Here is a 15,148-nt window from a genome sequence, read left to right as displayed (position 1 = left end):
CAACTATATGACAATACTGTGAGCCACTAATTGTATGCCGCATATGGTCTGTATGTGTGAAGATGTCTCAATAAAAATATTTTTAAAAAAGAAAGGTATTAAGGGTTTTAAGTGCTGGGGATATAGAAATGAAGATAAGATAAGGCAGTCTGCTTACATTAAAACAGAAAGCAAAAAACAACAAAAAAGGAAGAATTACATGATAAAATATACCCAGCTCTCAGCATGTAAACACCAACAGGCTGACAGTGATTATATGAAACTATATGCAACATGGAAGATTTCCTACAAACAGAGCTTGGTAGGTTGATAAGTCTTAAACGTGGACACAGATTTCACTTAAACAAAAAATACTGTTCAGATAGTTAACAGGTTTCTCACTGAGGCTTTCCCTCGCTCCTCTATCGAGGGCTGCAGCCTGCCTCGCCCTCATGGATGAACATATATATATCTATTTTACCCAATATCATGGGCTTGTGGGTTTCCCTAAGCAGAATGGGAGATCTATAAGCCCAGCAGGCAGAATAGTTCCAGGTACACGGTAAGCAAGAGCTCAAATATTTGTTGGATGAATGAACGATGTGATAAGATGATGTACAATGAAACTGCTACTTTATGGACCTTTTTTATCTTACTATATTTTTATTTTAATTGTATTTGTCAATGTATTCACAGGAGTCAAAATTCAAAAGTAGAAAAGGATACAAAGTGAAAAGTCTTCTCATCCCTCCTTCCTTAGTCTTCCAGTTCTCCTTTTCAGAGCCCCCAAATTTAGCAGTTTCTTAGGTATCATTCCAGAGCCAAGTGTGTGTATGTATGTTTTTCCCCTCATGTTTTTTACATAAATGCTGGCATACAATTTATACTGCTCTGCACCCTAGTTTTCGCTTAACAAATCTTGGCTATCCTTGGCTGTCAAAACACAAACAGCATCCTTATTTGTTTGTAGAGCTACATAACATCTGACTGTATGGACATTCCCTAAGTTATCATATCACCACCGATGGCCCTTTATGCTGCTTCCAACCCTTTCCCATCACATACAACAATGCACAATACCCTGTCAACCTGTGCTCTAAGTGCACCCATGTGGTACAGACACTTCAGTGTGGGCAAATGCTGGGGCCGACAATGGGTGCGTGTGTGGTACTGAGAGCTCAGAGTCACAGTAGTTCACACCCCCCACAAATGGCACAAGGCTGTGGCCCAAGGTCGCTCAGTGCCGTGGGCAACCAAGCACTTACGGAGGTGAATCTGCCAATCCTCAATCCTTCCTTTTATAGTTTTCAGGGTTGTGTCGTATAGACAGAGCTCCCCCAGGGACGGACACACACACACACACACAAATCCAGTTATTTTTTCTAGTGCTTACATTTAAATCTTATATCCTGCTGGCATTTATGTTGGTATCAAGGTGAGATATGAAGCCAACTTAATTTTTTTGCAGAAGGCTAATTGATATCATTAAGAAAAATACCCATAAACAAGTTTAGGTCCTTTAATATGATACATTATATGGTTTTCATCCCTATTCTATTTATCACTAAAGACTTACATAAGTAGATTTTTATTTAAAAATTACATAAATATTATAATTTGAACAACCACCTCTGTAGGCATAATGAAGGAAGTAGAGAAAAATAAAAGCAAGTTGAATTCTTAAATCCACATACTCAAAAGCACTTTATTCATCATGTTGCAAGGTAATCAGAAAACCAGCATGGATACATGTTCTATGGTCTCAGGTACTTTCTAGCAAAGTACCACATTTGGGACAGAGCTGATGAGGACCAAGGGAGCTGCCTGGGAGAGAAAGACTGCAGTGTCCTGAACGACTCAGGAAGGCAGTAGGTTTCAAGCTGGCATTAAAAACCACCTGGTGAGCTGGCTACAAATGCCCACCCTCAGGATGCACTCTTAGAAATTCAAAGTCCATCTGTCTGCGGTGAGGACAGAAATCAGCTTTCAGGTAATCACCCAGGGCCTGGAGGCAGGCAGGGCTTACAGGACACTGAGCAATCATACATTAGGCACTGCACAGTAAGCCAGCCAGGTCTTAATAAGACAGTGGGGATAGGCTTCCGTTTGGCCTTAGAGCTTTATTCCATCAGCACTAGAAGTGCTGTAATACTAATTACTAGAACAGTAAGATCTGAAGACTGTCTGGTCAGAACTAAGGATTCCATATGGAATCAAAGAAAAAATGGTTTCTTAGAAAATATCGGAGATATGGTGGTAGAAGGCAAGTAAGAGGATCAACCTCCTTTCAACATGAAAAACCAAATGTCTTCTTCACACACCAAAGCAAGATTCTTTCTGATTAAAAGAAAAGCAAACTGAAAAAAAGAAACTGAAAAAAAGCAAAAATTGCAAAGAAAAACAAAGCAAAGGGTGTTCTTTTCAAACTCTACCAGTTCCTTCTAGCATAGCTCATTCAATATATTCAGAGCTCTGTTTATTTGGGGAAAAGATAGTTCAGGTGTATAAGATGATTTCTTACCCAATGGCAAAAGTATATGCCTACTAATGCCTGCTCCTCCATTAACCAAAGCTCAAGTTTGATGAAAAGGGAAAGTTAGGAATAAAGTAAAAATTCTTATAAAGTCCACTGGTGAACAAGGCTGCTCAGCTCTCAGCTCCAGGTGAAAACAGCCAAATCTCTGTGTGCAGTGGACAGGCTTGGAGGCCTACAGAGTGGAGTACTGAAGTCAGTGAGAAGGAGAACATCTGAAATCTGCCTCTGAGTGATGTATTGAACATTTTAATACTTAGACATGCCCCCCTCAACTGAGTGAGGTGCCCTCCTCTGAACAACCTTGTGCCTCCTGGAGCTTGCGCCTACCACCCTATCTGTTCCCAGTGCCCCACTGAGTGCTGGGTCTTCTCCCCAGGTCCTGCCTATCAGCTTAGCTGCACCCCTATTAGACAGTGAGACCCTCCAGAAAGGGATGGTGCATTCCCAGAGCCCAGCATGGGAAGGCTTTCTATAAAAGCTCAAATCTATCATCAAAAACAAAGCCACTTCTGAAAATATTAGTATTCTAAAAAAATATATGGGCTGAAGAAACAAACAAAAAAAAGCCCACAGCTTGAAAAAGTAATTGTATAGGAGTGTCAGCACCGTTTGGAGCTAAGAGAAAGAATCTGTAGTACATACTTCAGTGGGGAAAACAATCATGTCAATGTGTTAATCTAAATATATTTGCTCAAAAATTCATATTTACTCATATATACTGCATAAGCCATAAAGATGTATTTTATTCTATTTTGATTTTCATGAGAAAAATGAAAATGCCTCCAGTTTCACAAAACCTATGAATAACCATTAACAAAGTCCATTAACACAAACTCAGCTGACAACACAACACAAACGATCTCCTTCCTGAACTGAGTGTGAGCAAGACAATCATGATACTTTTCTTGAACTAAAGACTCAGAAAGAAAATATCAGTAAAATGCGTAAGTCAGTAACACCAAATAGCGTTTCATAAAAATAGCAAGTACTCGGAAATACCTTGGAAAAGAATAACGCAAGGGACAAAGAAGTGGGGAAAGGAAGGAAGAGGGGGAAGGAAGGGGGAAGGAAGGTGGGAAGGAGGGAGCGAGGGAGGGAGGGAGGGAGGGAGGGAGGGAGGGAGGGAGGGAGGGAGGGAGGGAGGGAGGGAGGGAGGGAGGGAGGAAGGAAGGAAGGAAGGAAGGAAGGAAGGAAGGAAGGAAGGAAGGAAGGAAGGAAGGAAGGAAGGAAGGAAGGAAGGAAGGAAGGAAGGAAGGAAGGAGATGGGAAGTATTTACAAAAATTAGATGTAGAAAAAGAAACAAGAAAAAGGAGGGAGAAGAAATGAGGACAATTTAAAGAACAAGCATGAAAAGGCAGTAAGGAGCATCATCTAAAATTAATACAAAACAATCCATTCAGCACTTATTCTGTTTCTCAATTTCATAAAGGATATTTTTGAAAAGTACCTTACTTATATGAAGATTTCTGGTTCAGGCTACCTTGGAAAACACTCAGTAGACGGGTGAGTCACTAGGCAGGTGTGTCCTGCCGGTTTCATTTACCTTTGCAGTGATCTGGAACTCCTCGTGCTCTTTCAGGAGCTCCTGTGTGTGCTGGATGCTGGAGCCCGTGGAGGTGTGAGTGGAAAGGTAGAATTCTCCATTGTCATGGATCCATTCTAAAGCCTGCAGCGGGGAGGAAGGAAGAAGTTCACGGATAGGCTTCTATGAAGAGAAACCCACTTTCGGAGTATCTCATTTAAAGTTGAAATCACAAGCCAAGGCTGGCATGCCTCAAGAAACACTCCCTCAAGGAGAGACAAGCTTGTGAAAAAAAGTATCATAATTCCTAAATAATAATTTTAAAAGACATTCTGGAAAGTTACAATTGTGTCATTTACGCAACAAAAATTCAAAGTTTAAGTTTCTTCTAATCCAGAGTCTAAAGGCTTCTTACGTGGAAGAAGCCACCTGACTACCACCCTATAACAAGAAGCCGAGCAGGTGGTGGGAGGGGGGAGCTGAGACCCTCACATCACTAAGCCTGTAGACATTCATATTATGGAAACTTCAGGGCGCTAGAGGGTGGGATGTTTCAATTAAAAAGAGAAAAAAACCCCAGCAGATATGGAGTCCCAGTTTCCAAACAGAAACCTTTAGACCTTTTCTTCATCTTCCTGGGGCCAAGGAGAGTAGCTCAGTGGGTAACCACTTTCTTTGCTTTTATGGGGGCTCCTGAAAAGGCCCCGTCCACATCATGGAGATAAACGCCACATCCACGTCCTATGTAGACACAGCACTATGGAGACCTTCAGTGGAAGGAAGAAACTACCCCACAGGAGAGAAGGGGGCTGCTAGGTTCAGACTGCAGGGGAATAGCACAGATATATATTTGTATACATCTTCAGTGAAATCCTACTGATTTAAACATACTCATGTAAAAAGGCTCTGCTATAGTAACAAGCATAAAAAAGGAGAAAGCTTTTATAGTTGTCCTTCAGAATCTCTAAGTCTCTTTATGAACATCACAGCATTTTCGGAATTTTTGTAGAACATATAAAAGGGAAACCATGATCCATAGGAATGTGCAGCTTCCTGGTTGAATATGCCTGAGCATGGCTAACCCATTTGAAGCAGTGTTAATAATGATCCTGAATCAAGACAGACAATCCTTTTAGTCGTTATTCAGAAGGCCTTCAATTATCCCTTTATACTACAAACGGTCCCTGAATGCCTACTTAGGAAGTCAGGTACGATGTGAGGGTCCAGGAAGTAGGACAAGCTTAGAACCCAAACCCAAACCAAACCTCTTAACTCCTAATCTGAATCTGAACCCTACATCTACTTTACCCTGAACCCCACTCTACCCTACCCCTAGCCTAACCCAAGCCTTACCCTAACTCCACCTCTAATTCCAATCTAGCTCTACACCTACCTGTACCCTAATCTAACCCTACCCCTATCCCTATCTCTGTGGACCACGGAGGAGTAGACAGGTTAAAACAAATACACAAAAAACAGAGCACAAATGAGGGTGTGGAGACCTTACTAAGGCAGGCAAGTGAGTGGAGGGGCTACTAGGCTGGGACGCCAAAGCTGAGAAGGAACTGGCTGTGGGGAAGAACAGGGGAAGCCTCTGGTCAGAGCGAAAAAAATCCACACGCCAGGGCCGAGCTGAGTGAGTGGGGCTGCTGCAGGACGGACATAGATGCTCAGGGAGGGGGAGGCTAGAGGGCACGAGGAGCTCTGGGTACTTTTTTCTAAAGCATATGTGCCTGCCCTGGAGGGGAGTGCAAGAGATGGAAGGGCTTATGCTGGCATGGTGGCGCTGCAGATGAGGAGGGGAGGGCAGATCTGTGCCCCATGGGGGGCTGCACCTAAGGGGACATGGAGGCAAGGATGTGGGAAGATGGGGGAGGGAAAGGAATCAAGAATGGCATGCCCCAGTCCCTCCCGGAATGCGTAGGGAGAGGGGCTGCAGCCGGCTGTAGGAGGGACACAGTTGGGGGAATGGGGCAGAGTCATGAGCACAATGGATAGGGCCAAGTGGAACAATGTCAGGGGATAGTTGGCATTTATAAATCTGGAAAGCAGAGCAGAAATGGAGGTCAGGGATGGGAGTATCAACAGAGAGATAAGGAGAGAGGAAAGAGAAACAAGAACCAGCCGCAGACTGAGCCCTGGAGAAAAGTCACTTTCAGAGAAGGAGATAAGAAGGAGGAGCCAATGAGGCACGAGGGACCTGGGGAGGAGATGGCACAGGAAGCCCGAGATGAGGGGGCCATCCGAGGGCAGCGCCAAGGAGGCCAAGAAAGCCCCTGTCCATGCTCCCCCAGTGGTGCCGGCTTCCACCTATTAAACCTGGTGTGCCACACTAAAAACTGTAAAATGAGTGGACTTCAAAGAATGTTCTACTGTAAGGAACTGCTATTTCCTTCAGTGTTGTGCTGACTGTTAGAACAGAGCCGGTGGGGTTATGTCAGTAATGGCACAGACAGTGGTCTCAGTTTGGCCAGATGAGCTGACGTGAGCAAAAAGGTAACAACATGCCCCATTATCTTTCTTCTGTCAAGAGGACTATTTATAATTTTGCTTCTCTGTATTTCAACGATTCCTTATATTTCAACAGCGAGAGAAAGATATGTGACCAAAGACTATAAAACAATCTCTAATTGGAAACAAAATTAGGTCCCCCGTAATTGTGAAATATGGTTGAACTCTTTAAATAAAATGTAAAGGAAATAGTTCAAACATTAAAAAATAATACACGTTGTACCCTCTCTGCTGGGAATACGACTACCACATCAGATGAAGTCAACCCCGAGGAGAGAAAGGCTGGGGCAGGGTGTTGGATGCACAGGCATCCAACTGATGGGACTCTGGGAACTGGGCAAAACTGAATTTCCCTTGGTAAAGTTAAAAAGATCTCACTGTAGGCCCGCTATGAGCTAGGTGCATATGAAGTTGCCAAGTTGATCCACAAGACAGTCCAGTCTTGGAGCCATGGTCAGGATGTGTCACCACTTGCCTGGACAGCACTGGTGCATCGCTGGTGACTCAGAGGTCAGTGAGGTGGTAACAGGAGACAATGCTTCCGCGGCCCACCCGTATCCAGTACACACAGTGCTCAGACATGGAACGTTCGCTCCCCAGCTTCCTCCTGACCCACCGAGCTCCCGACACACACCTTATGGAGACCTAGGCTACTGCTAAGGCCAAAGAGGAGTGATAAGTATCTTAATGTTCAAGACTGGGTCAAACAGACTTGATCTCAAAATGATGATCTTCAATGACGAAAGATACAAGCTGGAATACTATATCCCCAAGTAACCTACTGCCTTTTCTCCACCTTAACTAAATGTATGAACATTTTCCGACTATATATAAATTACTAGAAATGCTTGTCATATTTTCCTTTAGCTCAATTTACCTGAAGAACAGAGATTCATCTTGAAAAATCTACAAACAGCAATATAAAAACCACCCACTGTGGCATCTACACATGTAAATTACTGAGCTAAGACTCCGCAGTAACTTTAAAACATAGTAATTATTAGTTGCATGCTGTTGTCTTAAGTGTGAAGTAAATGTGGGGAGAAAAGTCATAGGACAGTCTTGTGCTTACTTTTTGAGGTTGTGGGTTTTCTTTTTACAGCAAACTGTTAATTAAAATTCAAGGCTGTTCTGAATATTAGAAAGTGGTTTTCAAAACTGCTGAAACATCAGAAACAGCCTATCGCCAAGGTCTATGGATGTGGTGGTGAGGGTGTGTGTGTGTGAGGAGTAAGCGAGGTGGTGGGGTATGAAAAGTGGGGGTGTGCAAGGTGGGATGTGCATGGTGGGGCATGCGAGGTGGGGTATGCATGGTAGGGCATGCACGGAGCTAAGGGCAGCTGACCTGCTTGGCACTTCTTTCAAAGACCACGTACTGCTGGCACTGGTCCAGCCGTCTCTTTCGCATGGTCCAGTAATGCAATACCCTGTTCTCCCGCTGGAAGAGTTCATTCAAGATATCTGCGAGAATAAAGAAAATGACACATATTGGTGCTTGCAGTCAAAGAAAACTGAAAATACCTACAAAGTACCATTCATTTTTGAAGACTTTTGTGCACATGCCACCATCAGTGCACACTGGCAATGCCACTGGTAGAACATTAAATAAAAAACATCCTGCTTTCCAGTGCCATGGTCTCAAGAGCACGTCAAAGGACCTCTCTTCTTTCTCCTACAGAATTTATCATCTTATTGAGCTCATAGGCTTGGTCTCTAATACTTCAGGTGAGCTGCATTAGTGGGATAAAAATGCTTCATCTCTGGGGCAATTTAACAATGGTTAGAAAGAAACATCAGTATTAGATATTTTGTTTAAGACTTTTATGACCCTCTTATCAAAGGAATGTACATTTAATTGGTGGTACCAGACAAGGAAACAATGTGATTTTTTTTTTTTTAAAGAAAAGCTTAGGAGAGGAAACGACATGAGCTAATGGGCAAAGCATATAAATATGAAGTTAAGGATTTAAAAAAATGGCCAATAGACATACAGAAACCTATTTATGCTCACTCAAACAACGAGACCATCTTTCACTATTTCCTGACAAAGACTGACAAAACGAGCTTCCCTTGGAAAGGCCAAGGGAAACAGGTCATCATGATCATATATTACTAAGGGAGAAAAACTGAATTCCACCCTCATGGAGGGCAATTAAGCAACAGGCAACAACGCTGAATGTGTGGGTATCTTTGAACATGAATTTCTTTTCCTTTCAGATGTCTAGCACTGAGTACTATCCACTTGTGCTTAGGCTACTACACTATTTTAGTCAGATACACGAAGCACTGAGTGGAATAGTGAAAAACCACCAATGATGGCCCAGGCTAAATCCTTTATGCTATATACTGATTTATTACAAAGGTAGAGCAGCTGATTAAATTCTGAGAATGAAAGATGGGTGAGAGATATTATTAAGTGAAAGAAACAAACTGTAGAGGAACATGATCCCATTAAAAAAAGATTAAGTGAGAAGGGTGTATGGCATATATACATTTATATTTATATGTATGGACAGGACGCATGTATACCTTGCATACCTTTAAACTTTTTTTATAGTACGTCTGTTTGACTCTAGGTTATAAAAGAAACAAAAAACTTCAGAAAAAAATCTTCAAGACTGAAATTGCAAAATATGAAATATTACGTCTTCCACAAGTAATTAAGTCCCTAGTAGCCTGGGTACTTTGTGAGAAACCAGAACTAAAGAGTGGAATTTATGTATCAGCTCAGTTCCCATGCTACAATATCTTAAATCCTTGAAACAAATAAAGACTTTGAAATTTGAGGCATGCCAGAAAAAAATTAAGATACACTTAAATGAAAATATCACACACAAAAATTAATATTATAACTAAGGGATATTTTCCTGCCTCTCATCTTCAGTTTTCACGTAGCAGGATGACATTTTGGCAAGTGAGCAGCCAGCCGAGCGGAAATGGGGGCTGGCAACCACCTGGGGCTTCTTCAAGCTCTGCTCATGAGGTCCGGCCCCTGCTTGCCCTGCTCCCCTGAGGTTACAGGCTCTGCTGCCACCATAGCCCTCTTGGAGATTCAGACTTTTATGAAGTACTGTCTCATGGAAAACCTTTTGCCTCCAAGGAGACCACTAGAAAACTAGCATAGAACATTCCATTGTTAATTCTCCAAGGCATCTAGTGTTACAATATACAATAACAAATGCATAATAAATATACAGTGAGTGAATAAATGAAACCTACTGCCTTCTCCCCACCACACACAAGTACCCAGACACACTCCTACCAAATTGCTCCAACATCATGACATCTTTGATCACAGAAAACAGAATATGACCAACAAACAAAAATAATACTAAGAGATGCCATGGGGAAATTATTTTTAGATTAAATGAACCAAGTAAAGTAGTACAAATGCAGATTAGTATGGAAATAACTTGCTGGCAATAAAGCCTTATTCATGCTGAAAAATGATTGCTCTTGTTAGTCACTCATTTTCCCAAGAGAAATGTCCTCCACTGAAGAAATGTAAACCTAATCTGTACAACTTAGAGAACTGTGCTAGTGTGATAGAAAATTATTCTATGACAACTAATGGATGAATCAGATGAACATAATAAAATGAAATGTAAAAAGTTTTTGCCAATCATGTTCTTTTTTTGTTTTTTAAGGGAGAAGAGTCATATATTAACTGATTATTGTAATTTTTTCCCTGTGAAATGCAGCTCTATGAGTTGGGATACATGGTCTTGGCCCAAGGAGTGAATGGCTCTGTGCCTCAGTTTCCTCACATATTTAGCCCCCATCTCCTGAGCTCATTAGGAGGTTAGAGCTCATAAAACAGAGTCTTAATATCAAGGCTGCTTTAAACAATTCTCATCTTCTGATGATCGATTTCCACATCATTTCCATTAAACATGAAAAAAAAAAAACAACTCCGGTTAAATTCTGGTTTTAAAACAATATGCTGCTTAAATAAATTCTCATTGTAAAATATTCAATAAATTCTCATGGTAAAATATTCAATCAATGAGAATTTAGAGAGTGAAAATTGCAAGTTCCCTTCACTCCCCCTCCCTACTAATCCTATTATTTAAAGTATACATTTACCAGACCTTACTCAAAGCATTAACAAATATTTACGCATATATAAAGATGAAGAATGTAGATATTTTATACTCCAGTTATATCAAACGATATAATAGTGTTTTACAATTTGTTTTCATTAATTAACTATGTCTTAATACAGAAAATTTTTCATACTTTACATTTACAGCAATGGCATTGGGACATAACTTCTTGATTTGAACTTTTAACAATAATTTGCCTATAGATATTTCTGCTTTTCATTCTTTTCCTTATTAATAATCTTTTCACTTATTTTAACAACCAATATTCTGAATGCTGCATTTCTTTGTTTATACTCTTCAATTTTACTCACTACATTATCAACTAATTCAATATTTTATCAATCTAATTTATTTATTTTATTAAACTAAGATAATTTGTGAACACTTCATTAATGCAAAACACTGAATGTATGTAAATTTAAAATGAAGTCCCAGAGCAAACTTTAGAACACATGGTGTCAAGCCCCTCACCATTGCTTACTAGGCGTTTCTTAGCTGCAACATGCCTGGCCGCGTCCCAACTGTACTCACTTTTCACTTGCTGCTCAGGTGCTTTGATGTGGGCCACCATGCCTGGCATGTTCACGCTGTTCCTGTGCAGGTATTTCAGGAAGACATCTGCATTCCTTCTTGCCAGTGTGCATGCCTGGGAAAGAGTGGAAAGCAACGTGTCGTTAATTTCACCAGCACAAACACAGATTTTGAGTCTGCATGGATGACAACATCACATGGCTCTAATGTATGTCTTTGCCTACAACTTACATCTGGCCAACTTGATGTTTGTAAACACATAAGGTTAAATTCTATTTTATTTAAAAAAACCCAACACTCTCACTCTGTCTGGCAGCCCTTGCTCTGATGAAGCAGCCACTCTGCTGTGAGCTGCCCCATGGAGGGGCCTACATGGCAGAGCACTCAGGGTGCCTCTGGCCTATAGCCCCAGGGCAACTGAAGTCCTTCCCCAGTCAAGCTTTGGGAAGTCTGCAGCCTCTGTGAAGACCTCTGAGCAAGAGGATCCACCCTTACATTTCTGTAAAGGGCAGATACATAATATTTTTAGTATGTAGATCAGACTGTCTCTGGACCTCTGCAGCAACTACTCAACCCTGTAGCTGCAGAGAAACGCAGCCAGAGATAATACTAAATGAATGGATGTGGCCAGATTTGGCCTTTGGGCCACAATCTGTATAAATCACTGTTTTTTTTTTTAAACTTTTTTTATTGTATAATACAACGTATATACAAAGCAAAGAAAGGAAAAAGCAATAGTTTTCAAAGCACTCTTCAACAAGTAGTTACAGGACAGATACCAGAGTTTGTCATGGGTTATGCCATATGATTCTCTCAGATTTTTCCTTCTAGCTGCTCCAGAATATAGGAGGCTAGTAGAAATAAATATTTTTGTGTCATCACAATCGACTCTTTTTTTCTTTTTTATGAAAAATGGCATAGAAAAAAGCAATAGATTTCAAGCACAGCACAACAATTAGCTGTAGAACAGATTTTTAAGTTTGGTATGGGTTACACTTCCACAATTTTTGGTTTTTACTTCTAGCTGCTCTAAGATACTGGAGACTAAAAGAGATAATTTAATGATTTAGCAATTATATTCATTTGTTAAATCCTATCTTCTCTGTACCATCACCTTTGATCTTTCTATTCCTCACTTTAGGGTTGTTTGGGCTATGGCCATTCTAACTTTTTCATGTTGGAAGGGGCTGTCAGTAATATGGGGTAGGGAGATGGAATTAGCTGATGTTCTGGAGAGGCTGCGCCCTCTAGGTTTCAGGATTTATCTGGTCCAGGGACCCATCTGGAGGTTGTCGGTTTCTGGAAAGTTAGCCCAGTGCATGGAACCTTTGTAGAATCTTATACATTGCCTACATGTTCTTTAGGATTGGCTGGAATGGTTTTGCTTGGGGGTCTTATGGGACAAGTTGAACATTAAAAGATTAATGACTGCTATTGATTGAAATACACAAATGTGTTAAAATCCATGATGATCTAATTAGTCATATTTAGAGGTTGCGAGGACAATTCATTATTCTGAAAATGAGATGGTAAAGAATCAAGCATTTAGTCTGGTTTCCTGTACAAACTATATTTCAGAATAGCCGAGTAGCTGAGGGAGTAAAACTCTTCTTTATAGAATAATTCTAGCAAATCAAGGCAGAATGAATGAGAAAATTAGAGTATTGCATTTTGCAATTCTGAACAAAACATATCACAACTGGCTGCCAATCCCTTTGGGTAAAGGACTGATAGGGAAGTTCATAATGGATGAATCAGGCTCACTACATTTGAAGCACTGATAATTGTAATGTTTCACAGACAAAAAAGAACCAGATGGTATGTGTGTCTCCTGATGTGATGCAAAAGAAAGAACGCAGCACCACTGATAAGGTATTGACAGGCCATCGCACACATACCCAAGTCAAACCCATTCTGATCCAGGCTCTCACCCTGACAGAAACCCAGACACAAAAAGACAAGTATGGTATGATTTCACTTATGTGAAATACTTAGAATAAGCAAATTCATGGAGACAAAAGGTAGATTATAATTTACAGAGGCTGTGAGAGGGGAGAAATGGAGAATTGTTGCTTAATGAATACAGAGTTTTTGTTTGGGGTGATGAAAAGTTTTAATAATGAATGGTGGTGAATGTGGCACATTAATGTGAATGTAAGTTGAATCACCAAACTGTACACACATAAGTGGTGAAAATGGAAAATCTTGTGTTGTATATATGTTAACACAATACAAATTAAAAAAAGAATGTTTGAAAATAGATCATGATAATGGATGTTCATTAAAGTAATGACATATCTCAATAAAATTTCATTAAAAAAAGACTTAGGAAACAAACCTTGTGTCGTGGGGGAAAATAAAATTGTAAAAGGAATATAGAAGCCTGAGGGAGGCACCCACATTTGCTGGGTGCCAGACAATAAGTATTAGCTCGACACAGAGAACACTCAGGGCTGAGGGCCTGTCTTCACTACAACTGAAACTAGAATTTAAATAATCCAGGGGATGCATATGCTCATAAGGTGGTGATTGCTGAAGCTGGGTGAGGCCTGCAGAGAGATCCATCATTCATTCCTTCATATGTGTCTATTTTTTAATTTCCATAATAAAAAGTTGAAAAAAAAAACACACAAACACACATAATACCAAATTCTTGGTAAACAAAGGGATCTGAACAGACTTCTGCTTATTTTTGTTACGTAATTTTACCTAAATGTCTTTCTTAATTATATTAAGAGGTATTTGATACAATTTTGTACTAAAGGGATTCTAGAAATGTGGAAGTAATTAATGACATAATTATAAATTATAATGATTACAAGTCAAAATACCCTAACAGGGCTACGCAAATAAACTTCGGGGTAGTGGGCTTTGGGATCCTGTTTGATATAGTTAAAATTGACGGCTTTGGGTAACCTGAAAGTCTTTTCCCAAGCTGATTTGCTTTAAAAAAAAATTCACTGAGGTGGAAACTCAAAATAAGTCATCAGATTTAATTTTCAAAGAATTACAATTTATTTTTCTAGACTAAACAATAGTGCTCTGTGAGGACAAAGGATTACCTTCAGAAACAAAACAAAAATTATTAAATGTACCAGGATGTGGTGTCAGAGGGGTCGGAATGCTGAAGCGATAGGACGAACTAAACTTCATAAAGCCATAATGAGCAGTAAATATTCTACCTATCTGACAGGTCTGAGCAGTAAAGGAGAATCTCAGAAATCCATTTCAAGAGTCAGAGTGTAACGTGGAAACACGATGCCAAGCATTTCTAAACATTTTGACATTTGTGGTTTGAATTGCTCCAAACCACATCTCAGACTTATGTGTGACAAAAAAACAGAAATATGGCAAAACGATTTTGGAAGACTGCTCATTCAAAGCTTCTCAGAGTTAAAATTTCCAGGGATCCGATTTCTCCTGCAATACATGTTTCCTTAATAAGCATTAGTTCATGCACTGTGTCTACTCGCCTCTGCCCTGTGTGCACATGTGTTCTGAGCTGGAGGCCTCATTCCCAAAAGCTGAGTTTCTGGAGGAAAATTACTTTAAGCTGGAGGAATTCTGTTTCACCAAATCAATCTCTCTCTCTCTCTCTCAGGATCTACTGATCTTCAGGATCTACTGGTATTGTGATTCTGAAAATTCCCAAACACTCCTTAACCATACAGATTTCTAGCTCATTCTCCAGGAAAATAAGAAATAGTGTAAATTACATGTTAGAATTTTCTTTGATCATAAACTTATCACCGATGTCACCACAATCACTTTTCCATACAATGTGAGAGCAGTGAGGTGTGAGGGGAAAGCTCCACTGAAGAGGAAACACCTGGCAACATGAGCCTGCCTTGCAGGAGCATCTGCGGTTTGCAGGTGCTGCTTCTGGTCCAGAGTCCAGACTCTTTCTACCAACTTTGAGTGAGCTATTTGTGATTTGTGCACAAGGCTTGGTGAGGCACAGA

The 15,148-nt window shown here is 40.4% G+C and overlaps 1 protein-coding gene across 3 annotated transcripts in view; it reads right to left on the bottom strand.

The window, feature by feature from the left end:
- Nucleotides 1–15,148, bottom strand: part of TRIO (trio Rho guanine nucleotide exchange factor) — a 466,986-nt gene that overhangs the window by 132,417 nt on the left and 319,421 nt on the right. For all 3 annotated transcript variants that reach the window (XM_077116861.1, XM_077116863.1, XM_077116862.1), the window contains exons 19-21: nt 11,187–11,301; nt 7,895–8,010; nt 4,060–4,182 (exon numbers count right to left, since the gene is read on the bottom strand). In XM_077116861.1, the coding sequence (XP_076972976.1) occupies nt 4,060–4,182; nt 7,895–8,010; nt 11,187–11,301 (354 nt within the window). The remainder of the gene's footprint in view (nt 1–4,059; nt 4,183–7,894; nt 8,011–11,186; nt 11,302–15,148) is intronic.

Source organism: Tamandua tetradactyla, chromosome 9 (genome assembly GCF_023851605.1).
Source record: "Tamandua tetradactyla isolate mTamTet1 chromosome 9, mTamTet1.pri, whole genome shotgun sequence".
NCBI classification, from domain to species: domain Eukaryota; kingdom Metazoa; phylum Chordata; class Mammalia; order Pilosa; family Myrmecophagidae; genus Tamandua; species Tamandua tetradactyla.
Note: the sequence above shows the minus strand (reverse complement) of the source record. Positions and strands in the feature narration are given on the sequence as shown.